The sequence below is a fragment of the Salmo salar genome, chromosome ssa19 (assembly GCF_905237065.1).
Source record: "Salmo salar chromosome ssa19, Ssal_v3.1, whole genome shotgun sequence".
NCBI classification, from domain to species: domain Eukaryota; kingdom Metazoa; phylum Chordata; class Actinopteri; order Salmoniformes; family Salmonidae; genus Salmo; species Salmo salar.
This window is the reverse complement of record NC_059460.1, coordinates 49,296,283-49,323,892: the sequence shown is the minus strand read 5'-3', so window position 1 is coordinate 49,323,892 and position 27,610 is coordinate 49,296,283. Positions and strand designations below refer to the sequence as shown.

At 44.8% G+C, this 27,610-nt stretch overlaps 1 protein-coding gene across 3 annotated transcripts in view; it reads left to right on the top strand.

The window, feature by feature from the left end:
• rnls (renalase, FAD-dependent amine oxidase) overlaps positions 1-27,610 on the top strand; it is a 45,318-nt gene that overhangs the window by 7,303 nt on the left and 10,405 nt on the right. For all 3 annotated transcript variants that reach the window (XR_006760729.1, XM_014158281.2, XM_045702417.1), the window contains exon 5: positions 23,251-23,424. Coding sequence is in view for 2 of the 3 variants with exons in the window: in XM_014158281.2 (XP_014013756.1) it covers positions 23,251-23,424 (174 nt within the window). In the remaining variant the exon portion in view is untranslated. The remainder of the gene's footprint in view (positions 1-23,250; positions 23,425-27,610) is intronic.

Here is a 27,610-nt window from a genome sequence, read left to right as displayed (position 1 = left end):
TGCATATTGTTCATATGAAACACGCGGAAGAAAATAAATTAATGTGCCACAAAACAATAATTAAGTGGATTTCAACTCCTCATTAAATTCACTCACAGGAGACGATGAAGAAGCATCATGTTTTCCCTCCTCCGTGAAAAGAAATTAAACTGCAGCCAACCACATCGCACAAAAATAACACTGGTACCGAGAGGCTGGATAGACAGCAGACTGACAAACAGCAGTGTTTCCCTGTCATTGCTTGCTTTGTGACTGACATGCGCCTTTCCTATCAATTGATCGCTAGAAGATGCATGTTGTTCATTCTAGAGCGAGAAGGCTATACAAACATTTCTGACAAGCGAATTGAAACTTTTCAATTAAAATAAACCTAATTACCTTATGAAGTGGAAAAAGTAGCCGGCTGACTAAGTCTGTTATCGGCTGTTTAGTCGACGGCCGTAGCTTAGGGAAAGCACTGCGCATTGAATCTGATCTGGCGGCTCATGGTGGCCCAACGCCCTATTAAGACACTTTATTTAGGTGTTTCCTTTATTTAGGAAGTTACCTGTATGTAACAAGCTGCTTCTACTTAATTTGTTTTCATGAATAAGCGCCCCATCGTTCCTCTGACTTGGAAAAATTGGGTGCTCCTCACTCCAATGCATATATGTATGAAGGTATCACTCTGGCCTCTCATTATAGACAGACAGCTGACTGGCTGGTCGGTGGGTGACTATAATAATAATTTGGTTGGTACTCATATTTGTCCTATTTCACACATGTAAACGTGTGTATTATATGCATGTGTGAATTGGAAATGTGGTTTTTGCATATCCCACCACCCCCTGAGACACCCTCGGAGAGTGGGGTCACGGCCACACCAGTAGACAGACAGACACAGAGCCTGTCCTTAGCTGCCAACTGCTGACCGGGTCCCTCCAGTTGCATGTTAAATTGGTCTCCAGGTGTCTCTCTGGCTGCGAGGGGCTCACATTCATCGACAAATTGGTATTCTCCGAGTAAGATTTCTAAACCCTAACGCGGCGTAGTGTAGAGTCCTACAGGCCAAATATGGAAATGAGAGAGGAAGGCATAGTCCTCCAGGGTGCCTAGAGTTTCATGGAAATGCTGAATAATGCAGAGCGCGAGCAGAAGTCGCTGCTTCCAAAAGAAATGGTTGCATTCCAAATTAGCCGCTGGACGGAACAAGGGAACGAGACGAGTGAAAAGGGTGGAGGAATCGGTGCCTATTGCTATTAGGTTGAAGAGATGGTCTGAGATGCTGAATTCTGAATGACTCGGGTGGCATCACACACAGAAGGTTGAGGATGGTCGAAGTATGGCGTTAGAGCAGGAGTTGGTGAAGCATTGTTATCTTCTGGAAGTGTGCTGCACTGTGAGTGACAGCTGAGGTACAGGTGAAAGGAACCATAGTCTGACTGAAGTAGTGGTGTCCCCTAAGTTACAATACACCGTACGACTGGGACCGGTGCATACAGGAAATGTCAGCCCATGTCAAGATTCACTGAAATCTCAGGAGCAGTGGGGAATAGTTTTCTTTCAATTAAGACAGAGCCTCTGAAAGTATTACACACTGAATTACCTGTCCCTAAAATATTCACAGAGTTGTCTGGAGAAAATGTTTGACTCTTTCTCTCAGTTGGGGATGGGCATGATGAGCTGCTACAGTTCACTTAATAGAAGCATGTAAGTCAGCCCAGTTTGACGGCTTTCATTCAAAGCCATAGAAAATGACTTCAAAGCCCCCTTGACTTAGAAATGGATTTGTGGATTCGTTTGAGAAATGTGCTCTGTGCCTTTTGGAGAAACTCTATCCATACAAATGGCCCTGCTTTACAGAAACAGACTGGAGTCATTTGGGAGCATTCTTCAGATGCCCATCTCCTTTGTTGTTTAATTTATACACACAACTTCTGACACTTGGATATTTTTGTTCTCGTTATAGTATTTCGGTCAAATTAAATCTGGCCCAACCGAACCATCTGTCTCCATATAGAGTGTGTCGAACTCATCATGGATTGATTGTAAGTACGTGTTCATGGGGTGTGTTTTTAAGTAACAGCAAATGTTCTAGAATGTGTAGATCATTCTAGATCCAACACTCAACCTCTTGGAAAGGAAAACTTTGTTTGGTACTGTACAAATATACTCAGGCCTGGCAATAGACAGCGTCCTGTCCAGGGGGTGTACTTTTACAGCCTTCAGGCTCATACAAGCCAAAGCTGAATGTACAGTATATTGATATAACATTTCTGGAAGACCACCACACATTGGTTTGTCTTTATATATTAGATACAGATTATATAATATACAGTAGATACGCTTCCTAAATGTGGGTGGTAGGACTGACTGGCTTTATTGTCAGATTCATTCATTATGAGGCATATTGTGTAAAAAGGTCCCGAATCATTTGAAGACGTCATTGATAGTGATGCAGTGTGAGGAACTGGACAGAGGGGGGCAGTAACAGGTGAGAGCTGGGGCCAGTCCCTGCCCCATGAGGATGCAATCTGGAAGTAATTTTAAACAGAATCAAGCTCCAAAATAACCCTTGCTTCACACTTCCTCCTCGGCCCTGGTTGCTCAAAATTCTGAAAATATGAGACGCAGAGAAATGTGTTGTCGTTATGTTGAAAAGAGAAATGGAGAATAGAAAAAGCCCATGGATAATTTGCAGGAATCAACTCTGACTTTTACACCAAGCCTATAGTAGATCATGCTCAAGCCACACTTGTTAGGGACAGATCGAAATTGACGGGGTGGCTGGTCCAACTCAAGGTGTCATAAAAAAAAACGACCATAAATAACAATAACTGTAGTGACCCTGTGTTTATAAACGGTTCACCGACGACCACGAATGAGCTCCCTCTCCCTGCCTGTTTCATTACACTAGAATCAGAGCCAGCTGCAGACAATCATCAACTAGTGGGCAATCTGACTTTCAACATTTTGATGCCATATTTACAATTATATAAAATATATGCAACACATTTTCCACAAAGGTTTCTGTACCAATGCACCATACAACCAATAAACAAAGCCTACTGACTTAGGACACTTCAATATCATAGTTTGCGACAAACAGAAAATACATTCCTCTCTACCATGTAGAACTACACAGTATCGAAGGCTTGGCTTGACAGTCTCTGAATGTCATTAAACTTTTTGGTGTTTTGTAACAGATGTCTTTTTCAGTTCATCAATTGGCCGCTGCACAGTTTGGATTTATTGATTTGATTTGTTAGTTAAAAAAATACATATACACAAAAACTTTTTTTAAAGTGACCGGTATTGCACAATAAAGTCGGGGACTTATTTACATTGTGGTCCCGATTTTTATTTAAAACATATATTTTTTTTTTACATATACAGTTACATAGAGATGAAAAAAATGCTCCATCTCCAGATGAGTATGAGGGGGGAGTTTAAGTACAATTCTTACTCGCTTGTTTTGCTAGTAGCTTATTCTTTAGATGTTTCAAATCAAACTGTATTTGTCACATGCGCCGAATACAACGGGTGTAGACCTTACTGTGAAATGCTTACTTACAAGCCCTTAACCAACAATGCAGGTCTAGAAATAGTTAAGAAAATATTTACAAAATAAACTAAAGTAAAAAAAGAAATAACACAATAAAATAACATAACGGGGCTATATACAGAGGGTACTGGTACCGAGTCAGTGTGCGGGGGTACAGGTTAGTCGAGGTTATTTGTTCATGTAGGTAGGGGTAAAGTGACTATGCATTGATAATGAACAGCGAGTAGCAGCAGTGTAAAAACAAGGGGGGGTCAATGTAAATAGTCTGGGTGGCCAGTTGATTCATTGTTCAGCAGTCTTTGTATTTGCTGCTGGTGAACCCATCCTCACCAGTAAATCTGTCCCTACTATAAATTAATCATTCACATGAATTTAGTTTAGCAAATAATGTATAAAAAAAATATACTAATTATATGTATATACACACACACACGGTCTAACCATTCACAGAATAGTGGGTTATTTCATCTAATCATCTTTGTCTTTTGATCTCGCCGCACAATGTGGATTTATCTGTTCTCTGCAGACCCTTTTTGAAATGAACAAGGTTTTTGGCAACTGTTTATGTGCATATTATTCCGATTCTCTCGGTCTTATTGCCTTAGTTACTTTAGAGCTACAATTTAGAACTGCAACCAAAATAAATCAAACCCTTGGTTTCAAACAACCACATATCCATGCTGTCAAATGTACATTGGGCAAGTACTCAACATATAGTTCATGTTGTCTCGTCCGAAATGTTTGGATTTTATGGTTGGTATCCAGCAGAATACTCGGGCACAGCTTCTGTGGCGTTGCGTGGCTTGTCTTGGCCCTCACAGCGCAGGGAAATAGGACCATGTAACATTTGCAAAAGATGAATGAATTCAGGGAGCACTGGCGGGCCATGGCACGCCTGATATAAATCTCTGCGGTCTCCTGGCTTATTTGTTTCCCATAATATATCGCAGAGGATTTTGGGTCAGCGGTTTGACAGGGTTCCTGGAGCACTAGTTTTAGGGGCAGAGATGTCCTTTCATCCAGGGTGGCTTGCCAACCTCTGTGCCAGAGCCCTAATGCATTCTACCCCAGCCAATTGCTTTATGGACATTTTTTTATTTTTTTCAGGGAAGTGAATTCCCTGTCTTAATGTTGGGAGCTTTTGCAGAATGTCTCCTCTTTTCCTCTTTTACTCTGGCGATATATCTGATTTCATTGACAACGTTAGCCAACTGCCCGAAATTAACAACAGAGTCAGGAATGTTTGGTTTTGCAAGAGCTGGCAGAGTTCTCTGAATGACATAAGATTTTTGAATGGTTTCTGAGGGCCAGTGTGTCTGCTGCAGTATTCACAGGGACACCTGTTGGTGCGGTGTGTTCCCTACTGCCAGCCGCAGCCCACACACACGCCCAGTACTCACATTGGAAACCGTCCATGAAACATTATACAACCCTTCTCTTGCCCACACTTTCCTCGAATTCATCTGAATCTAGGCCAGAAGTGGAGCACTATTGGTATATTTTACATCAGAGGTTGTAATTGCTAACAGGTGGTTAACCCAGTCCTGGAACAATGCAGAAAGGCTGAGTAAGGCCGTTTTAAAATTAGAATGTCATATAAACTCACTTCCACTTTGGCACATACTGTTATAGCATCAGGGGAACTGTTTCTGTTCTTGTGGGTAAAGGAAGAATGGGACAAAAGCAGAAGTTTGTTCACTTTCTGCTTATAAAAACATTAGACTTACCCATTGAAGAGTAGTGTTTTTTTAATGGAAATAATGATTTTGTATAGTAAGTACAGTGTAATGGTTTTTCCCTGTCCTCTAAATAGGTTGAGGCAGGGGTGCAACTTTCACTGGGGACGGGGGACACTTCTAAAACCAAAGTTGCACCCCTGGGTAGAGGGTTATTGATTTATAATATAGTACATGTATTGCCTTCTTAGTGAAAGGCAGTCTTACTGTCTGAACTAATGTAGATATCTTCCATGTTATCTGTGGATCTGAGTGTGATCGCTTTCGTAGTCAAAGCTTACGTGTTACACTTTATAGAGGTGAAAGTCAAATCAAATGTTATTGGTCGCGTACACATTTTTTGCAAAATGTTTGTTTCTAGCTCCAACAGTCCAGTAATACCTAACTATACAAAACAATACACACAAATCCACAAAATTGAAAGAAAGAAATGTCAGAACGAGCAATGTCAGAATATAAATATATTTATATATGATGCTGTTTAGACATTATGGACAGTATATGAATATAAAAGGTGTGTACAGTAGATTTATAGGATGAGCCTTGACTAGAATACAGTATAAACATATGAAGTGGGTAAACCATATGTAAATATTAAAGTGACCAGTGTTACATTTTTTTTATTTATCCAGGTTAGTCAACAACAAAAAAAGAAAAAAAATCCAGGTTAGTCTCATTTGAGAATCTCTTTTTCAAGAGAGACCAGGTCCAACCAAGACAGCAGCTGGGGGGAACAATGTTTGAGACAAATATCAGACGTTCTGTAACAACTAACAGACATCGACACACCATAACAATTTGGGGACATAGACAAAATATGACATAGACGGAAATATGACATTTACATATGACATTTACACAGTATTCAGACCCTTTACTCAGTACTTTGTTGAAGCACATTTAGCAGCTATTACTGCCTCACGTCTTCTTGGGTATGACACTACAGGCTTGGCACACCTGTATTTGGGGAGTTTCTCCCATTCTCCTGTGCAGATCCTCTTAAGTTCTGTCAGGTTGGATGGGGAGCGTCGTTGCACAGCTATTTCCAGGTCTCTCCAGAGATGTTCGATCGGGTTAAAGTCCGGGCTCTCGCTGGGCCACTCAAGAACATTCAAAGACTTGTCCCGAAGCCACTCCTGTGTTGTCTTGGCTGTGTGCTCAGGGTCGTTGTCCTGTTGGAAGGTGAACCTTCGCCCCAGTCTGAGGTCCTGAGCGCTCTGGAGCAGGTTTTCATCAAGGATCTCTCTGTACTCTGCTCCGTTCATCTTTCCCTTGATCCTGACTAGTCTACCAGTCCCTGACTGAAAAACATCCACACAGCATGATGCTGCCTCCATCATGCTTCACCATAGGGATGGTGCCAGGTTTCCTCCAGATGTGAAGCTTGGCATTCAGGCTTTGTTTCATCAGACCAGAGAATCTTGTTTCTCATGGTCAGTCCTTTAGGTGCCTTTTGGCAGACTCCAAGTGGGCTGTCATGTGCCTTTTACTGAGGAATGGCATCCGTCTGGCCACTCTACCATAAAGGCCTGATTGGTGGAGTGCTGCAGAGATGGAAGAACCTTCCAGAAAGACAACCATCTCCACAGAGGAACTCTGATGCTCTGTCAGAGTGATCATCGGGTTCTTGGTCACCTCTCTGGCCAAGGCCCTTCTTCGATTACTCAATTTGGCTGGGCACCCAGCTCTAGGACGAGTCTTGGTGGTTCCAAACTTAATTTAAGAATGATGCAGGCCACTGTGGTGTTCGGGACCTTCAATGCTGCAGACATTTTTTGGTACCCTTCCACAGTGAGTTCGGAAAGTATTCAGACCCCATTACTTTTCCCACATTTTGTTACGTTACAGCCTTATTCTAAAATGGATGAAATTGTTTTTTCCCCCTGATCAATCTACACACGCACACAATACCCCATAATGACAATCAAAAAGTGTTTGAAATTTGCAAATTTATAAAAAAGAAATACTGAAATATGACATCTACATAAGTATTCAGACCCTTTACTCAGTACTTTCTTGAAGCACCTTTGGCAGTGATTACAGCTTCGAGTCTCTTGGGTATGACACTACAAACTTGGCACACCTGTATTTGGGGAGTTTATCCCATTCTTCTCTGCAGATCCTCTCAAGCTCTGTCAGGTTGGTTGGGGAATGTCGCTGCACAGCTATTTTCTGGTCTCTCCAGAGATGTTCCATTGGGTTCAAGTCCGGGCTCTGGCTGGGCCACTCAAGGACATTTGGAGACTTGTTTCGAAGCCACTCCTACATTGTCTTGGCTGTGTGCTTAGAGTTGGGGTCCTGATGGAAGGTGAACCTTTGCCCCAGTCTGATGTCCTGAGCGCTCTAGAGTAGGTTTTCATCAAGGATCTCTCTGTTCTTTGCTCCGTTCATCTATCCCTCAATCCTGACTAGTCTCCCAGTCCCTGCTGCTGAAAAACATCCCCACAGCATGATGCTGCCACCACCACCATGCTTCATGGTAGGGATGGTGCCAGGTTTCCTCCAGACGTGACATTTGGCTTTCTGGCCAAAGAGTTGAATCTTGGTTTCATTAGACCAGAGAATCTTGTTTCTCATGGTCAGTCCTTTTTGTGACTTTTAGAAAACTCCAAGCGGGCTGTCATGTGCCTTTTACTGAGGAGTGGCTTCCGTCTGGCCATGCTACAGTACCATAAAAGCCTGATTGGTGGAGGGCTGCAGAGACAGTTGTACTTGTGGAAGGTTCTCCCATCTCCACAGAGAATCTCTGGAGCTCTGCCAGAGTGACAATTGGGTTCTTGGTCACCTCGCTGACCAAGGCCCTTCTTCCCCGATTGCTCAGTTTGGCCGGGCGGCAAGCTCTATGAAGAGTCTTGGTGGTTCCAAACTTCCATTTAAGAATGATGGAGGCCTTGGGGACGTTCAATGCTGTAGAAATGTTTTGGTACCCTTTCCCAGATCTGTGCCTCGACGCAATCCTGTCTCTACGGACAAGTCCTTCGAGCTCATGGCTTGGTTTTTGCTCTGACATGCACTGTCAACTGTGGGACCTTATATTGACAGGTGTGTGCCTTTCCAAATCATGTCCAGTCAATTGAATTTACCACAGGTGGACTCAAATCAAATCAAATTTTATTAGTCACATGCGCTGAATACAACAGATGTAGAGCTTACAGTGAAACGCTTACTTACGAGCCCCTAACCGAAAATAAGGATAAGAATAAGAGAAAAGTAACAAGTAATTAAAGAGCAGCAGTAAAAAAATAACAATATATATATATATATATATATATATATATATATATATATATATATATATATATATATATATATACAGGTTGCCGGTACAGAGTCAATGTGCAGGGGCACCTGTTAGTTGAGGTAGAGTTAAAGTGACTATGCATAGATGACAAATCAAGTTGTAGAAACATCAAGGCTGATCAATGGAAACTGGATGAACCTGAGCTCAATTTCGAGTCTTATAGCATAGGGTCTGAATACTTATAAGGTATTTCTGTTTCTTTTTTTATACATTTGCAAGAATTCCTTAACCTGTTTTCACTTTGTCATTATGGGGTATTGTGTGAAGATTGAGGATTTATTTAGAATAAGGCTGTAACGTCACACAATGTGGAAAAAGTCAAGGGGTCTGAATACTTTCCAAATGCAGAACTATACAAGTGTCATATATAGAAAATCAATCATATGTACCACCGCATCAAGTCTAATGACGATCACATTCCTTAGTAACGTGAGTCAACCAAACCTTTAAACTCCTCCAAGGAAACAAAATCCTGGTGTTTCAAGCTGGTCTGGAGAGAATTCCAAGACCACGGAACTAAAACACTTTTTGCCATGATCCGTTCTGATTTTAGGAAGCGTTAAAAGTACACTACATGGCCAAAGGTATATGGACAACATCTCATCGACCACCTCATTCCAAAATCACGAGCATTAATATGAAGTTGGTCCCCCCTTTGCTGCGGGGACTTGCTTCCATTCAACCACAAGAGCATTAGTGAGGTCTGCCACTGATGTTGGGCGATTAGGCCTGGCTCACAGTCGACATTCCAATTCATCCCAAAGGTGTGTGATGGGGTTGAGGTCAGGACTCTATGCAGGCCAGTCAAGTTCTTCCACAACGATCTCGACAAACTGTCTGTATGGATCTCACTTTGTGCACGGGAGCATTATCATGCTGAAACAGGAAAGGGCCTCTACCAAACTGTTGCCACAAAGTTGGAAGCACAGAATTGTCTAGAATGTCATTGTATGCTGTAGTGTTAACATTTCTCTTCACTGGAACTAGGCCGAACCATGAAAACCAGCCCCAGAACATTATTCCTCCTCCACCAAACTTTACAGTTGGCACTATGTATTGTGGCAGGTAGCGTTTTCCTGGCATCCGCCAAACCCAGATTAGTCTGTCGGACTGCCAGATAGTGAAGTGTGATTCAGCACTCCAGAGAACAAGTTTCCACTAATCCAGAGTCCAATGGCGGTGCGCTTTACACCACTCCAGCCGACGCTTGGCATTGCGCATGGTGATCTTAGGTTTGTGTGCGGCTACTTGGCTATGTAAACCCATTTCATGAAGCTCCCAACGAATAGTTCTTGTGCTGTTGTTGCGTCCAGAGGAAGTTTGGAACTCGCTAGTGAGTGTTGCAACCGAGGACAGACAGTTTTTATGTGCTTCAGCACTCGGGGGTCCTGTTCTGTGAGCTCCTGTGGTCTACCACCTCACGGCTGAGCCGTTATTGCTCCTATACATTTCCACTTCACAATAACAGCACGTACATTTGACCGGGGCAGTTCTAGCAGGGCGGAAACTTGACGAACTGACTTGTTGGAAAGATGGCATCCTATGACGGGCCCTTATTCTGCCAATGTTTGTCTATGGAGATTGCCAATGTTTGTCTATGGAGTGCTCGATTTTATACACCTGTCTTAAAGCAGCGGGTGTGCGTCAAATAGCCGAGCCCACTAATTTGAAGAGGTGTCAACATACTTTTGGCCATGTAGTGAGCAGGTGTGAGACTAACTGGTAGTTTATTTTCTGACCTTATCAAAGAACAGAGATAAAGCTGCAGTTTTGGATGTCTGAAGTCCTTGATGATCTTGTTGGCCTTGTGACACTGGGTGCTGAAGATGTCCTGGAGGGCAGCCAGTGTGCCCCAGTGATACGTTGGGCTGACCGCACCACCCTTTGGAGAGCCCTGCTGTAGCGGATGGTGCAATTGCCGTACCAGGCGGTGATGCAGCCCGAAAGGATGCTCTCAATGGTGCATCTGTAGAACCGCTCATTGCTTCTACAGAACTTATATCAAAGTTTCAGTGTGTAGCCACTCCCTTTGCACTGGTGTTATCGTCTGTCAAACCAATTAGCCACAGATCCACGAGATCAAAGTGCACTTGGTTCTCTCCAGCTCCCTCTAAGCCAAGGCCCAACTATTTTTGCAGAGAAATTATAGCATGCCTCCACCAAGCTGTGAATCATAAGCCACTCGACTGTACTTTATGACATCCTTGCAGGTTCACAGCATTTTCACCTCCGCTCTCGCTAAACTACCGCGTCATATTTTCTCAACAGACGGGTGGCTATTATTACCCATAGGCTGTGTCAATGGGGGAGGGGGGGGGGGGCTTGAACTGATCTCCCTCCCTCCATTCATCCCTCCATCATCTGTCCCTCTGGCTGGACTACACTTCCTATGGATCCCAGCAGAGTCTCCTCTCCTTTCTCCGATGACATCATCCGTCCTGTCCTGTCTGGTCACTCCTGTTACACAGCACTGTGCTGAGGCTTTAGGCCACTGCTTTGATTTCCCTGAGCTGCAGATAGCCACAGATAATTACAGCAGGATAGAACTAGGACTGCAGCATAGAGCAGAGGGTGGAGCATTATGGAGAAAGCAGGGCAGGCAGTCACTCACTTCCCATTATTTTAACCCTCACTTCCCAATTCTCTTATTTGGCTCCCACACCAGGCTGATATTGACAAACATCATTCTTATTAAGATCTTATGAAATTACAAACTCTTCTTGGCAGGCTTGCCTCGCTTGTGTGGCAATTTCTCTTTTTGGCAGCCGGGTTTGATTTGTGGCTTTGATAGTTTGAGATTAATAGTATTCGCACTGATGATCCCCCCCCCACACTATGTTTATCAAATCCATCAGTGAACAGCCGTATTGCACATTTTGGTTTATTCAAAGTTGAAAAAATCATACCCTTAGTTATTTATGCAATTGTATCCATTGAACAGGTACATCTTTATAGTTTGACTGTACTCTTGTGTAGACCTAAGGCCGATGTTGCAGTCCAAACACGTTATTATTACCGCCTCAGTCATTGCGCTAGTCACTTCCCTCGGGGGAATCCCCGTCGAAACTGGATGCAGTTTGATTGCCATCTTAAGTGGAGGTCCAATTTACTAACGTTGCCCCCTTGGCCCTCGATTTAGCTCAACGGAGCGAGTGAACAACCATGGTCACTTGCGGGGTTGACAGGACACACAATTCAATGAACTGTAGTCATATGTCAAACTCTGGTGGCCGTGAAGTGTCAAATTTAATCAACAATGTTGTATTTCCGGCATGTCAAAATATACACTGCTCAAAAAAATAAAGGGAACACTTAAACAACACAATGTAACTCCAAGTCAATCACACTTGTGTGAAATCAAACTGTCCACTTAGGAAGCAACACTGATTGACAATAAATTTCACATGCTGTTGTGCAAATGGAATAGACAACAGGTGGAAATTATAGGCAATTAGCAAGACACCCCCAATAAAGGAGTGGTTCTGCAGGTGGTGACCACAGACCACTTCTCAGTTCCTATGCTTCCTGGCTGATGTTTTGGTCACTTTTGAATGCTGGCGGTGCTTTCACTCTAGTGGTAGCATGAGACGGAGTCTACAACCCACACAAGTGGCTCAGGTAGTGCAGCTCATCCAGGATGGCACATCAATGCGAGCTGTGGCAAGAAGGTTTGCTGTGTCTGTCAGCGTAGTGTCCAGAGCATGGAGGCGCTACCAGGAGACAGGCCAGTACATCAGGAGACGTGGAGGAGGCCGTAGGAGGGCAACAACCCAGCAGCAGGACCGATACCTCCGCCTTTGTGCAAGGAAGAGCAGGAGGAGCACTGCCAGAGCCCTGCAAAATGACCTCCAGCAGGCCACAAATGTGCATGTGTCTGCTCAAACGGTCAGAAACAGACTTTAGTCCAGGTCTGGGAGGAGATCCCTCAGGAGACCATCCGCCACCTCATCAGGAGCATGCCCAGGCGTTGTAGGGAGGTCATACAGGCACGTGGAGGCCACACACACTACTGATCCTCATTTTGACTTGTTTTATTGACATTACATCAAAGTTGGATCAGCCTGTAGTGTGGTTTTCCACTTTAATTTTGAGTGTGACTCCAAATCCAGACCTCCATGGGTTGATAAATTGGATTTCCATTGATTATTTTTGTGTGATTTTGTTGTCAGCACATTCAACTATGTAAAGAAAAAAGTATTTAATAAGATTATTTATTTCATTCAGATCTAGGATGTGTTGTTTAAGTGTTCCCTTTATTTTTTTGAGCAGTATATATATTAGTACATATATATTTTGAGCTAATATATATATTAGCAAGCTAGCTTCATCCTTTTTTGTGACTTACTGGTCGGAGACAATTTGCCAACGCTTATATATAAAAATAAGCGTTGGCAAATTGTCTTAGTCTCGTATGAGGAGGCTATAAAATGTTGCTAGATTCATAAACATATTTTTTGCAATTCTGAAATGTATTGGAATAAATGACCAAACTATAAAACTAGCTAGCCAGCTATGGGTAACTGTTACTAGCTACCTGACAGGAGTGCTAGCTAGATTTGTTAGCCTACTAGGTACATTATTAGCTTTAGGTTGGTTGTTTTTAAGCTCAACTTCAAGACTTCCTCCAAGGATGTTGCCTCTCCGACCATCACACTCCCTCGCTTGGGCAAGGGACATTTAAGGTACACTCGGATGTGACGATGTAAAACGTCATTCAAGGGCTGAGGGTTTACTTTGAGTTTGAAACGCAGCCCGAGTGTAGGTCGGTCTGCCCTGGGCAGCTACAGCAGCGCATCAGTCTGGTGTGTACGAAATGACGCAAACGTTCTCTCTGATTACTGTCAGAGACGCATCGCTTATTTCCTGCCTGCTCTATGTCATCTTACAAATGCACACCATAGAGGGGACAGAGATGTGCAATATGCAGTGTGTGTCAGAATATATGTTGAGGACTTGATGGTGCTAGGGTGTAGGCTACAGTATATTTTCTGTATGCATGTACACTACCGTTCAAAAGTTTGGAGTCACTTAGAAATGTCCTTGTTTTTGAAAGAAAATGACATTTTTTTTGTCCATTAAAATAACATCACATTGATCAGAAATACAGTGTAGACATTAGTTAATGTTATAAATGACTATTGTAGCTGGAAACGGCAGATTACATTTTTTTTATGGAATATCTACATAGGCATACAGAGGTCCATTATCAGCAACCATCACTCCTGTGTTCTAATGGCACGTTGTGTTAGCTACTCCAAGATTATCATTTTAGAAGGCTAATTGATCATTAGAAAACCCTTTTGCAATTGTTAGCACTGCTGAAAACTGTTATGCTGATTGAAGAAGCAATAAAACAGGCCTTCTTTAGACTAGTTAAGTATCTGGAGCATCAGCATTTGTGGGTTCGATTACAGGCTCAAAATGGCAACTTTCTTCAGAAACTCGTCAGTCTGTTCTTGTTCTGAGAAATGAAGGCTATTCCAATAGTCATTTACAACATTAACAATGTCTGCACTGTATTTCTGATCAAATGTATGTTATTTTAATGGACAAAAAAAATAATCTTTCAAAAACAATGACATTTCCAAGTGACCCCAAACTTTTGAACGGTTGCGTGTGTGAGCGTGTATGCATGCATGCACATAATTTTTAATCACACCCACAGATTGTTTCCTGTTTCCAGTAGCAACCCTATTTTCACAGCTTTGTCTTGCTGCTTTGCATTGCAAGTGCATGTGAAAATATAGAATGGACTTGCTGTTGCTTATTAAGGGCAATGAAATGAGTAGAATTGAATGGTTTAGTGGTTTCTCACTGTTGAACACGTTTTACAGGTGTAGCAGAGGCGGAAACCTCTGGTGATGCACGTCTCTTATCACCTGGGCTGAAACATTTCACACCCACTCAACGTGTCAACCCAACTTGCATACTGTAGCTCACCCGTAAGTCCCACAAAATATGGCCACAGCCTTCTACCACAGGAGGTTGGTGGCACCTTAATTGGGGAGAACGGGCTCGTGGTAATGACGAGTGGAATTAGTGGAGTGGTATGAAATGCATGGTTTTAATGCGTTTGATGCCATTCCATTTGCTCTGTTCCGGCCATTATTATGAGCCGTTGTCCCCTCAGCAGCCTCCACTGACTTCTACCTACCAGCGCTTTTATTCAAAATAGAAGCTATGGCCACAGATATCTCACAGGACTCTGCTGTGCAGAGCATGGCGACTTGGTTATATGGCAGCTAGTGGTTTCACAAGCCTGCCAGTGTGCACCGATGATGTCATCGATAGAAAAGCACCAAACGCATCCATTTTAGGGGTTGTATAGATGTCAGCCAAAGCTCTGTACTAAATGGGCGGTATGCAATTCTCCATTTCCCAACTCACTGGCTGAATTTGACTAAGTAGATTATTTTTTACTCCCCCAGTTGTGCCAACGGCTTTCATTCGTAGAGGCACTGTTGTGTAGTTTGAAATGGGGCATATTGATTTCCTGTTCTGTTTTTATTCTGTTCTGCAGCACTCTGACTCTGCAGCAGTGGCTTCTACAGAGAGGAGAGGGAGTTCCACAGATAGCCTACTAAATATGAGTCATCTAAAGGAACTACTGCAACCATTATGAATGTACTTGGTTGCTATCCATCAGCCCAGTTCAAAGTCAGAAATAAAGCTACCTTTCTGTTTCAGTTTGGATGAAGCAATAACCATAGGGGTAGCTTGGGCAGTATGTATAGGTTTGGCTGGTCAGGACAAGTGAAACTCCCCCTATAAAAAGACAGTGGAACTGGCACATTTTTACTCCCTCCCTGCTTAAAATAACCACTCTGGCTTGACGTCAGTCCTGGAGCCTGCAGGTTGTCACTCTAAATGTTTCTGTTTGGGACAGAATTAAACACACGCTATCTCTGAAATAAACCCAGATGCTTTTGCCCTGCGCTGCTCTGTTCATCCCATAAAATAAAAAAAATCTGACATCAGAGAAAGCTATCTTCATTTGCCTGGCTTCACAAAGGGGGTTGCTTGTTTGCAGCAAGAGACAAAACCCCTCCAGCGAATGCATTAATAAACATCCCTGAAAACGTGTGCTTTAAAAGTAGACTGCAGCTGTGGAGGAGTCAGTGAAAATCTGATCTGCTTTTCCTCACCGTCCTCCATGCATCACCCCAGAGGTAAAGAGGCCTGAAACTTTCATTTACAGATTTGCTGAAGCAAGATGCACACTACCAAGAGAGAGCAGATGTATGAATGTCCAGACCGGTCGATATGTTGGCCGCTCAGTCTCTAGTCTGACTCTGTGGCTCAGGAAAGGAAGGTGGTCGCTGAAGGTGGATCTTTGTTGTGGTGAGTAGCAGCAGAGTCAATTACTGGCTTGGCTCTCAGAGACCTTTGTCTGGGAATTGTCTTTTTAATAATGAAAAAGACACAAACAGAAGCAAGCCAAACAGTCCGAGATGATAAATGATTGAATGAGAGATTCTGACCTATTCTAATGGGCTACTTCATCCAGCACAGACATGTCTCCTCTGTCTGGCCAACACACTACCTCATTCTCTCTGTAGAACTTCTCTAATCTGACGCGTGTCTAGATGCGTGCTGCAGTTGGAAACGTAATTTGGCCCCCTTCCTAAAATATATCCTCTACGACATTGTTATTCCAACAAATTAGGGCTCAAATGGGCTCCATTAGGAAATGGGGCTAATGACGGAGCCTGGTCGCTCCTGTGTGGGGGCTTTCTGACCACTGACAGACACTCAGTGCTGAGCCGCTGACCGCCCCGTCTCCTCCCCCCTCCCTACGCACGCCAATGACTCACCCTACCCAATAAATATTGTACTTATTGTCGGACACAGTTCACATACAAGTGCATTAAAGGTTAGCAAAACAGCCTCTCTTTTCTTTCCTTCTAACTAACGGGACGCCGTCCAAAACCTCTCAGGCAAATATTAAATCAACCTTTAAAGGGCTGAGAGATCATAACTTGGGGGAACGGTGCAGCTAGAGCTGAATAACTTTTCAATGCGTTGCCATGGTACCGGACCCGAGCCCCCCTAGGGAAATGGCTAAAGACCAGGTCCTGGCTGGGAACAATGGAGAATGGATGGGAGTAGTGTTGCGACCCATTCAAACTTTTGTGTTCGCTCGCAATAATGTCAATTTTTAAAACAATACTAACGTGAAGAAGAAGAAAGAATTCTCATACCACCCCTGTTTTTCAAATAAGCAGACTCTGATGCTTTGGTGAATAAACACTCTTGCAGGTGAGAGAGTGTCAGAACTTAATGTAGCTCTTTTCATTGAGTACTTGGTTTTTGTGGCTCAGTTCGTTCTTTGTGTATCACATCTTGCTTTTTAAATTACACCACAGAGATGATGCGCTCTGTTTTACATCCTATCAAACCTTTATTACTGAACTGTTATCACACTTTATAATACACTGTGAAGGAAAGAGTCTGCATGGTTTGACACCTAGGTATGTGTTAACAGGCCTGTGGATGTGGTCAGTGTATTTGTAGTGTCGTCGTCTCACTATGCTGTTCTACAGATGTAGGATCTTAATTTGATCACCCTGTTGCAGAACTTTCCTGCAATGCAGGACATTTAAAACATGTAGTGTATTTGAGGTTTAAAAAGGCTTCTGAAGTTTGACATTTCAGACTTGATTTTCCCATACAAAAAATGTATATATTTATATAAAATGTATGGGTTAGCCTTCCTTTTGGTCTTGCCAGCCCTTTTATTATAGAGTTGGTGTTGGTGGACAGAACATCCTTGTTATAGTGAGAGAGACTTACAAGGATCTTCTCAGATTGTCCTCTATATGTTCCTCATAGATGAAGGATACTCCGTTTCCCTTCTTCTGTCTCTATCCCCCTGTGTAGTGACACATCTCAGCCCATTTGCCAGCAGCAGGTGTCTAACCTGGTAAAATATGATGTTCATGGTGACTGTCACCACCTAGAATGGATGTCATGTTCTCCTCCACAGTAATGGACATAGCTTGGATCCTCAGAGAGCACCGTGACGGTAGCTCAGTCTGCAGTACCATATTGAGAGGGAGGAGATCCCTCCCCCCAAATCACTAGTCAAGCCAGGTCTGTGTTGTTTCATTCCCTTAATTGGTAAAGTTAGGACTATTTAGGAGGGTCATCTGATCCTAAACCTGTGGTTTTAGGGGGGAAACATCCACCTTGAGTGTGGCAGCAGTACGTTTAGGGAACTAGACTCCTGACCCCTCAATAGACCTGTAGTGATTAACAGTGCCTACCTGTACACACACCCTGCTCACACTACACATTCATTTGGAGTCCAGCAACAGCACTGCAGGGCTGCAGTTCTCTCTGGTTCCTTGGCCCAGGCTGCAGGGCCTATAAATCTGGCCCAGAGCAGGCTTTATGTAGCATGGCTGGCTAGCACCCTGACGCAGTAAGTTAAAAATGCTGTATACACTCCCCTATGTATTTATTTGGACAGTGAAGGTAAATATTTTAATTTGTCTCTATTCTCCAGCATTTTGGATTTGAGATAATGTTTCGTAAGAGGCGAAAGTACAGAATGTCACCCTTTTTTATGAGTTTTTTTCCCATACATACCTGTTTTACCGTTTAGAAATGAAAGCATGTTATGTATCTAGTCCCCACATTTGAAGGTGTCAAGTATTTGGACAAATTCACTTGTGTATTAAAGTAATCAACAGTTTAGTATTTGGTCCCATATTCCAAGCACGCAATGACTACATCAAGCTTGTGACTCGACAGACATGATGGATATATTTGCAGTTTATTTTGGTTGTTTCAGATCATGCTGCGCCCAATATAAATTAATGGTAAATAATATATTGTCATTTTGGAGTAACTTTTATTGTAAATAACAATAGAATATGTTTTTAAACACAATGTGGATGCTACCATAATTACGGCTAATCATGAATGAATCGTGAATAATGATGAGTGAGAAATTTACAGAGGCATAAAGAGCATACCACCATTACCAATAACAGGAGAGGTTAGCGTTTTTGTGGGGGTATGATATTTATGCCTCTAACTTTTAAACTTTGGGATTTTATATGAAAATGCCTGGCCTGCACGTTTCTCTTCCTCCGCTCTCTTTCTCTCCGTTTTACTCCCCATTGATTGGATGTGAGCTGTCGAGCGTGTTTCACAATAACATTCTCTTTTACAGCCTTGCCCCTGCCAGATGGGGAAGAGGCATTGCCGTTTATGATGTGTAACCGGGCCTTGCAAGTGACACGTGACTCCGCATGGCTGCCGTTCCGCTGCCCGCACAGATCCTTTACAAGGTTTGACAAAAAATGCAATTAGGTGAAAAGAGATTGCGGCGTGGAGGGACGAAGCGGTTTCCTCCGGGGACGGCGACGTGAGGGGAGCATGTCTCCTGTCTGACTAGAGGACAGGTGGACACAGGAGAGGGAAGCAGGGGAGAATCTGAATTGCATTTCCCTAATTACTCACGTCTTCTCGCCTCCTTCTCAAAACCCATTGGATGAGAAGGTTAGAGATCCCTCCCCTCTGACCTTCTCATCCAATGGGTTTGGAGGACGAGGCGAGGAGAGAGGACGTGAGGAATCGAGGAAATGCAATTTGACAATTTCCCAAGGATGCATTGTGTCCTTCATAGGATGTCCTTCACGAGTGAAATTCTGTGATGTGCATTCACTGCATGTCCCAGTTGACCATATATCATTCACTGCATGTCCCAGTTGACCATATATCATTCACTGCATGTCCCAGTTGACCATACATCAATGTACATAAGTGCAGTGTATTTCTTCCTAATTGTAACTGCTGCGTGTCTTCTGAGCACCTCATCGTGAATGTTGAAATTGGGTTAGAATTTTTTCAAATGTATTTGAATGGGGTTGAAGGCTTTCTGTGGTCAACCATGGATGCCGTTGGTAGTTATCATAACACACAGACCCAGATAAGGAAGCTCTGTGTGCTATTTGTTTGCCATGGACCATGACCTTAACATTGAGCACGCGTTAGAGTGAAAGCTTTTTTTCTTTCACGCTTTCCAGTATGCCTCCCCTCCCTCCCTCCCTTACTGTGGTGATGACAATAGATACTGTAACTTCCACATCCACCTTTCACTTCACTATACAAAGCTCCTCCCTTTTCCTCTTTCGTAAAGAAATGCATTGTAATTAAGGCACTGATAGCCAGTTAAATTCTAGCACTTCAGACAATAAGCCTGAGGGTCCATTGTAATTGACTGGTGGCATGAATCCTTAAAGTATAGACCATAGACAGTCCCAATTGTGATTTAAAGACCTCCGTAAAAGCGTACCTGAGGGGCATTTTTAAAAGGAATTGTTCGTTTGACCTTTGCTACTGTACTGTATGTGCTGTGCATTCAGCCAATGAGTATCCACTATCTGCACATTTAGGAAAATACAACAGAAGGCAGTGTTACAGTACATGCATCTCTACAGCTTTGGGCTTGTTGCCCCAGAGAGACTCTGGTTGGATGAGACCCTGCTCCTGCTGAGACCTCTGCCCACCCGTCGCTGGCACCAGGACCTCCGTTAGGAGTGAAGGGGCTGTAGCTCTGCCCACCCGTCGCTGGCACCAGGACCTCCGTTAGGAGTGAAGGGGCTGTAGCTCTGCCCACCCGTCGCTGGCACCAGGACCTCCTTTAGGAGTGAAGGGGCTGTAGCTCTGCCCAACCGTCGCTGGCACCAGGACCTCCGTTAGGAGTGAAGGGGCTGTAGCTCTGCCCACCCGTCGCTGGCACCAGGACCTCCGTTAGGAGTGAAGGGGCTGTAGCTCTGCCCACCCGTCGCTGGCACCAGGACCTCCGTTAGGAGTGAAGGGGCTGTAGCTCTGCCCACCCTCTGCACCCACACACATCCACAAACACACACACCTGTGCGAGCGCGTGCACATACACACATGCTTGTTCTTTCTTTATCTTCATCTCACACACACACACACGGAAGACCTTCATAGAGATCCCTGGCTGCTACACATCCAGGTGATCATATAGAAAAGCCGCCGGCTCATATGGATTATTTTGGTGCTGAACCGTATACTCTGAATGTGTTTTTATAGGAGTTGTAAAGCATTTGTTCAAAGCTGCCAGGGTTGGAGGGAGCCACTCTCTCAGGCCTGCCACGGCAGCTGGCCAGGTCTCTGCAGAGAGGGCCTGAGGGAATGTATGAACAAACAGAGCAGGCACCCCCACCCCAGAGGCCTCCGTGGTGACAAGTGTGTGTGAGGATGGCGTGTGTGTGCAAGCGTGTGTGTGTGTGTGAGCGCATGTGCACGTGTGTTTTGTAGTGCTGTCTCGTGGTGAATGAAGGGGGTTGGAGAGGCCCTCCCTTCTGCTTGGAGGACCAAAGAGGCCCCAGCCTTTTGCAGATTCATCTGTCCTCTTCTTGTTGTGCAGAATGAATATTGAGTGTCCTAGTCAGTAAAGCAATAGACATCGAAAGGAATGGTTCCTAGTGTTTTGATTACTGTAACTGATACATCTTTACAGAATGTTGTAATGCACTGTATATTTACAGGCCTGAACACAAGATATTTGACACACATACCCGTTCCATATTTGTTCATACCATAATGTGTTCCTATCACAACCTGTTGGACGTCTAGAATTGGGGCGCTGGACCCAGTAACTCCCACCAGATGATCGTCACATTGGACGGCATCTCTCACATCCACCCACAACAAAACACTGGAGTCCACACCAGTGAAGAAAGCAGGATGGGTGAACCTTCAGGATCATTTTGAGCCGAAATTCTCTTTCCCCTCCGATCTACTAGGGCTATATCTTAAACAGCTCCGTGAGTGAGGTTTAGGTGGACCCCGATGCTGACCGTAGAACTGTAGAACTGTAGAACAAGCCTTTCAAAAGGTTTGTCTCTATTCAGATCATTTAAGTATTTTCTGACTAAATGTTACCTCAGGGTCTGACTGTAGTTAAGCGTAATGCGTTTTGAATAAAGTACTGAATCCACAGTTGGTGTGGGACTTTACTCTGTTTCAAATGGTATATTTTGACTAGATTGGTTCCCACCCTGCCTGTCTGAAATCTTTAAACAGCAGCTAACAATGGGCTTGCTTAATTTCCATGAGAAACAGAAATCCTCAGATGGTTTTGCATTATCCCCTTTTTGTGTGCGTGCGTGTGCGCCGGCCGTGTGTTTGTGCGATGCTGCAGCAGATTGCCCGGTCGTACCAAGAGCCACATTTACACGTGCCTAATCTGGCCCAGATGTTCCTGGATGACACAGATGATGATAAAAGGCTCCATATCCTGGGAAAGTCATGTGACCTTGTGACTGGCACTGTCATATTCCCCCATCGTCAGCTCGGTGTGGCGCTAATTAGATGACCATTTGCAAGTGTTCCGTGCAGTAGTGAAACTACAGCATTGGGACTACTGGGCGGATAATTTTTCATTCTGTTGATTTTAATAGCTTTTGTCGCAGGGATGTTAAGCGTACAGATGTGGTGCTTGTTGTTTGTACTATGCAATATGTTAACATGACTTGTGCTCATGGACTTTTTTTGTCTTTGTAAGCCTCACTCATTTCTTTTATCTCTTTGGCCCTTTTGGCCCTGTTTTTACTTTCTGGGTAAATCTTGTTTGCAGTTAAAAAAATATCATTTGGATTCAGAAACGGTTATGTCGCACAACCGGTCATAGGTAAACTTTTTAGTGAGACATCGTTCTACCCACATATTGACTCTGCTCTCCTGGAATCGCCTCAGTCATGTATTTGTTTAGGACCGTCCAGAGACGACCATAGGGTTAGTTTACTTGCTGCTTTTTCTTAGGACCCACTGTTGGCCTCAATGAGAAGATTTTCTTTCCAACGTGTCTAGTAGAAATATGTATTAGAATCCACAGCGTTGACCTTTGACCTGTATATGCTCTACACTCTGGGGCCCTAAATAACTAAAGCACGGCCAAGCTGACGCTTCAGAGGCCAATAAACAACAGATGTTCCAGACGAAACAGCATTTAAAAAATGTTTAAAAAAAAATCCAAACCCTTATAAATAAACTAAGGAGAGAACCTCTTTTCGCCCTCCACTCAGTCTTTGCAATAATGGATGTTAGTTGCACCCAATCTTATGCACGTGGTCTGATAGGCGGTAGCTATCTTGCCTCAGTAGACTGAATGCTTGCTCAATGATCATACTCTGAGCACCTCATTAGACATGCTTTTATATGGGTCAAGTTACAATATAATTCATATCATAACTGGAGCCTAATGTGCGGAGTATTTTTATTTTTTTTCAAGATTGCATTAATGTCGCTGCTGTAAACCTGCTTGGATCAAATCCTTTAAGAAACTGTAATCTATGTCATCTGAAGGGCTCTCCACAGTGATTTCACAGTCTACGCAATCTGACTATGTAGAGAGCCACGCAAACGAACCTCCGTCGGATCCGTTTCGTAGACTACAGTGTTGAGCCGTTAATGTCCCGTTGTTGAGGGCTCAGTGGGGATGAATGAGTGAAGCCTGATACTGGTAAATGTTAGCTTGACTGGGACCTAGACTTTGGTACACAGTCCCATCACCTCAGTGGTATTCATTGTAAGTGTAGGTTGTGTGTGTCCAGGTTAGGCTACCTGATACTGGCATGCTAACAGGCGTATAGACCCTGACATTGTCCCTCTGTTTCCCTATGCTGCAGTGCTAGAGAAGAGTCAGCGGCAGCAGCTTGAGGCGGTGAGCTATTCGTCGCGCTATGCGCTGGGCCTCTTCTACAAAGCCCAGGCTCACATCAACGTCCCCTGGGCCGCCAAGTACATCTCCAATAATCCCTGCATTCGCTTCATCGCCATTGACGATAAAAAGCGCAATTTAGGTCAGTGCTACCATTTTATTGCTGCCATGTCTGTCTCTCTCGCTCTCTCTCTCTCTCTCTCTCTCTCTCGCTCGCTTGCTTGCTCGCTCTCTGCCTGTCTCTCTCTCTCTCTCTCTCTCTCTCTCTCTCTCTCTCTCTCTCTCTCTCTCTCTCTCTCTCTCTCTGCCTGTGTCTCTCTCTCTCTCTCTCTCTCTCTCTCTGCCTGTGTCTCTCTCTCTCTCTCTGCCTGTGTCTCTCTCTCTCTCTCTCTGCCTGTGTCTCTCTCTCTCTCTCTCTGCCTGTGTCTCTCTCTCTCTCTCTCTCTCTCTGCCTGTCTCTCTCTCTCTCTCTCTCTCTCTGCCTGTGTCTCTCTCTCTCTCTCTCTCTCTCTCTCTCTCTGCCTGTCTCTCTCTCTCTCTCTCTCTCTCTCTGCCTGTGTCTCTCTCTCTCTCTGCCTGTCTCTCTCTCTCTCTCTCTGCCTGTGTCTCTCTCTCTCTCTCTCTCTCTCTCTCTGCCTGTGTCTCTGTCTCTCTCTCTCTCTCTCTCTCTGCCTGTGTGTCTCTCTCTCTCTCTCTCTCTGCCTGTCTCTCTCTCTCTCTCTCTCTGCCTGTGTCTCTCTCTCTCTCTCTCTCTCTCTCTGCCTGTGTCTCTGTCTCTGTGTCTCTCTCTCTCTCTCTGCCTGTGTCTCTCTCTCTCTCTGCCTGTGTCTTTCAATCTCTCTCTCCTCTTCTTGCCCTCCGCTCCCTCCTCTTGCCCTCCGCTCCCTCCTCTCTCCTCCTCTGCCGCCTCCTCTCACCCTACCCCGCTATGCATTAATCCATTATTTTTTTATTTTTTTACCTAATCAATTAAAAAATATATATATTTTTGCTTCATCGCCATTGGCGATAAAAAACCAATTTAGGTCAGTGCTACCACTCTCTGTCTGTCTGACTGTGTCCGTCTGTCTCTCTGTGTCTATCTGTCTGTCTGACTCCCACTCTCTTTCTCTCCTGTCTGTCTGACTCACTCTCTTTTTCTCTCTCTGACTCACTCTCTCTCTCTGTTTGCTTTTCTGCTTCTCTTTCTCCCTCTCTAGAAGGCGTGCGTCAGAATTTCTCTTTAATTGAGTACCACTGTTCAGCAGGCATGTAACATCCCATGCCAGCTTATGCCTTCAGTCCACCGGATTCTTCCTTGACTTTATAAAGCTGCATTTTGTGTGCATTCAAAATCCCAATATACAAGTTGTGACATTTTCATTCAAACTCAACCTTTTTTGTCCTAAGTATTTGATTGGCTCCCTGAGTGCTGGGCTTGCCCAGTCAGTCCATTGGTAGTCAGGCTTCATTACTGATTGAACACAGGAGGGAGAAGCATTAGACGCTGAGCAGGGGAGCACAGCACCCTGAGGTCAGGCTCCTGCAACCACTGCCTCTTGGCTGCTATAAGAAGGAACAGAATCCTCTTATATCACACCTGGAGGGGTTCGTGGGTGTGTGTGTGTTTCAGAGAGAGAAATATATGTATTTGTGTGTGTGGACATGTTTAACTGTACTTGTGGGGACCAGAAGTCCCCACAAGAATAGTAGACAAACAAAAATATGACAATTTTCCGTACATATTTGCCCATCATAGAAGTGTTCATAAAGTGACTTTTTTGACCTGAATGCCAAAACATTCAGGGGATAAAGGTGCTTAAAGTTGACCCATGTTGCATACCCTACCATACCATGAGACATCCATGTCTTCATCACTGGAAAATATAAACGGTTGAGTTTTATATCATTTCAATCCTTACAAACAGTGTTGTCAAAGTATTTTGTAATTCCTTGAAAAAAAGTTTGTATAAAATGTGCATTTTTTTATCCTTATCAATTAAAAAAACATCTTGAATGCATAAAATGTACTACTACATACGTAGTTTATACCCTATTTTACATAATCTGAGGTGTTTGTGGTGCCGCCATCGGTTAAGACACAGCATACTCTTGAATAAAGGGTGGGTGTCATTTCAATCATAGAAATAGAATTCATAGAATTGAAATCTACTTTCAGACCAGTATCATTTAGCTGGTACATCATTGAAATGTTATTTGAATTGAAGTTTTATCTCACAATTACTACCACAAAGGTGGCTTTCTGGTCCACCCACTGGCGAATGCCAACTTAAATAGGAATGTATATTTCATTATCTGTGTCTTTGATTTCCTTTTAAATATACGGAAGATTGACAGTATACATATTTTTTTTAACTGATATTCCCATTCAAGCCAACGTTCTCTGATGTGTGGACCTCCAACCATCTTCATGCTACCATTTTGAAAATATAAATTCCCTATTTGAGTACTTTTATCAGCCAAAACATGACACCCACCCTGTATTCAAGAGTATGCTGTGTCTCAAACAATAGGGGGCATGACACAAACACCTCAGATTATGTAAAAATGAATCAAATTTTTACGTGTTTTTAGATAATTGATGTTAAAGGTTAAATGTTTTTTTATTACATTTTTTACAGAAATGATTACCTTGTTTCACAGCCATGTTTTGAAGCTTTTTGTAACGGCTGTCTTATTCGTCAGACGAAACAGAGAAGTCATCGTCCGAGAAAGTGGACCAATACGCAGCGGAGTTAGTGTTCATCTTTGTATTTTTAATTACGTAAGAACACTATACAAAACAAACAAGAAAACCGACAGCCAAACAGTCCTGTCAGGTGCAAAACACTAAACAGAAATAATCCCCCACAAAACCCAAAGAAAACACATGCTCCTAATGTGTGACTCCCAATCAACAACAACGAACTTCAGCTGTGCCTGATTGGGAGCCACACACGGCCCAAAACAAAGAAATACAAAAACCTAGAAAAAACAGAACCCAATGTAACACCCTGGCCTAACCAAAATAAAGAACAAAAAAACCCTCTCTATGGCCAGGGCGTTACAGTACCCCCCCAAGGTGTGGACTCCGGCCGCAAAACCTGACACTGAAGGGGAGGGTCCGGGTGGGCCTTCTTACGGCGGCGGCTCAGGTGCGGGACGTGGCCTCTGCCCCACCCTTGGCGTTGCCCTCTTAGGTGGCGCACCTGGCCGCGCCGAAGGTCTGGCGGGCGACCCTTGTTGCGCCCAGCTGGCGGACGACCCTGGCTGCGCCCGGCTGGCGGACGACCCTGGCTGCGCCCGGCTGGCGGGTGTCCCTTGCTGCACCCGGCTGGCGGGCGGCGATGGCTGCGCCCGGCTGGCGGGCGACCCTTGCTGCGCCTGCCTGGCGGATGACCCTGGCTGCGCCCGGCTGGCGGACGACCCTGGCTGCGCCCGGCTGGCGGGTGTCCCTTGCTGCGCCCGGCTGGCGGGCGGCGATGGCTGCGCCCGGCTGGCGGGCGACCCTTGCTGCGCCTGCCTGGCGGATGACCCTGGCTGCGCCCGGCTGGCGGGCGACCCTTGCTGCGCCTGCCTGGCGGAAGACACTGGCTGCGCCCGGCTGGCGGGCGGCGATAGCAGATCCGGACAGGCGGGCCGCTCTGGCAGATCCGGGCAGGCGGGCCGCTCTGGCAGCTCCGGGCAGGCGGGCCGCTCTGGCAGCTCCGGACAGGCGGGCCGCTCTGGCAGCTCCTGACTGGCGGGCCGCTCTGGCAGCTCCTGACTGGCGGGCGGCTCTGGCAGCTCCTGACTGGCGAGACCCACTGGAGGCCTAGTCCTGGGAGGTGGCACAGGACGGACCAGGATGGGGAGACCCACTGGAGGCCTGGTCCGTGGAGCAGGCACAGGACAGACCAGGATGGGGAGACCCACTGGAGGCCTGGTCCGAGGAGGAGGCACAGGCTTAACCAGGATGGGGAGACCCACTGGAGGCCTGGTCCGTGGAGCAGGCACAGGACAGACCAGGATAGGGAGATCCACTGGAGGCCTAGTCCTGGGAGGTGGCACAGGAGGACCAGGATGGGGAGACCCACTGGTGGCCTGGTCCTAGGAGGAGGCACAGGACGGACCGGGTCCAGAAGACGAACTGGAGGTCTAGAGCGCACGGCCTGCACAACCCGTCCTGGCTCGATGCCCAACCTCCCCCGGCAGATGTTAGGAGCTGGGATGTAGCGCACCGGGCTCTCCACGCGTACTGGGGACACCGTGCGCTTTACCGCATAACACGGTGTCTGACCAGTACTGCGCTGCCTCCTGTGAGCACGGGGAGCTGGCTCAGGTCTCCAACCTGACTCTGCCACACTCCC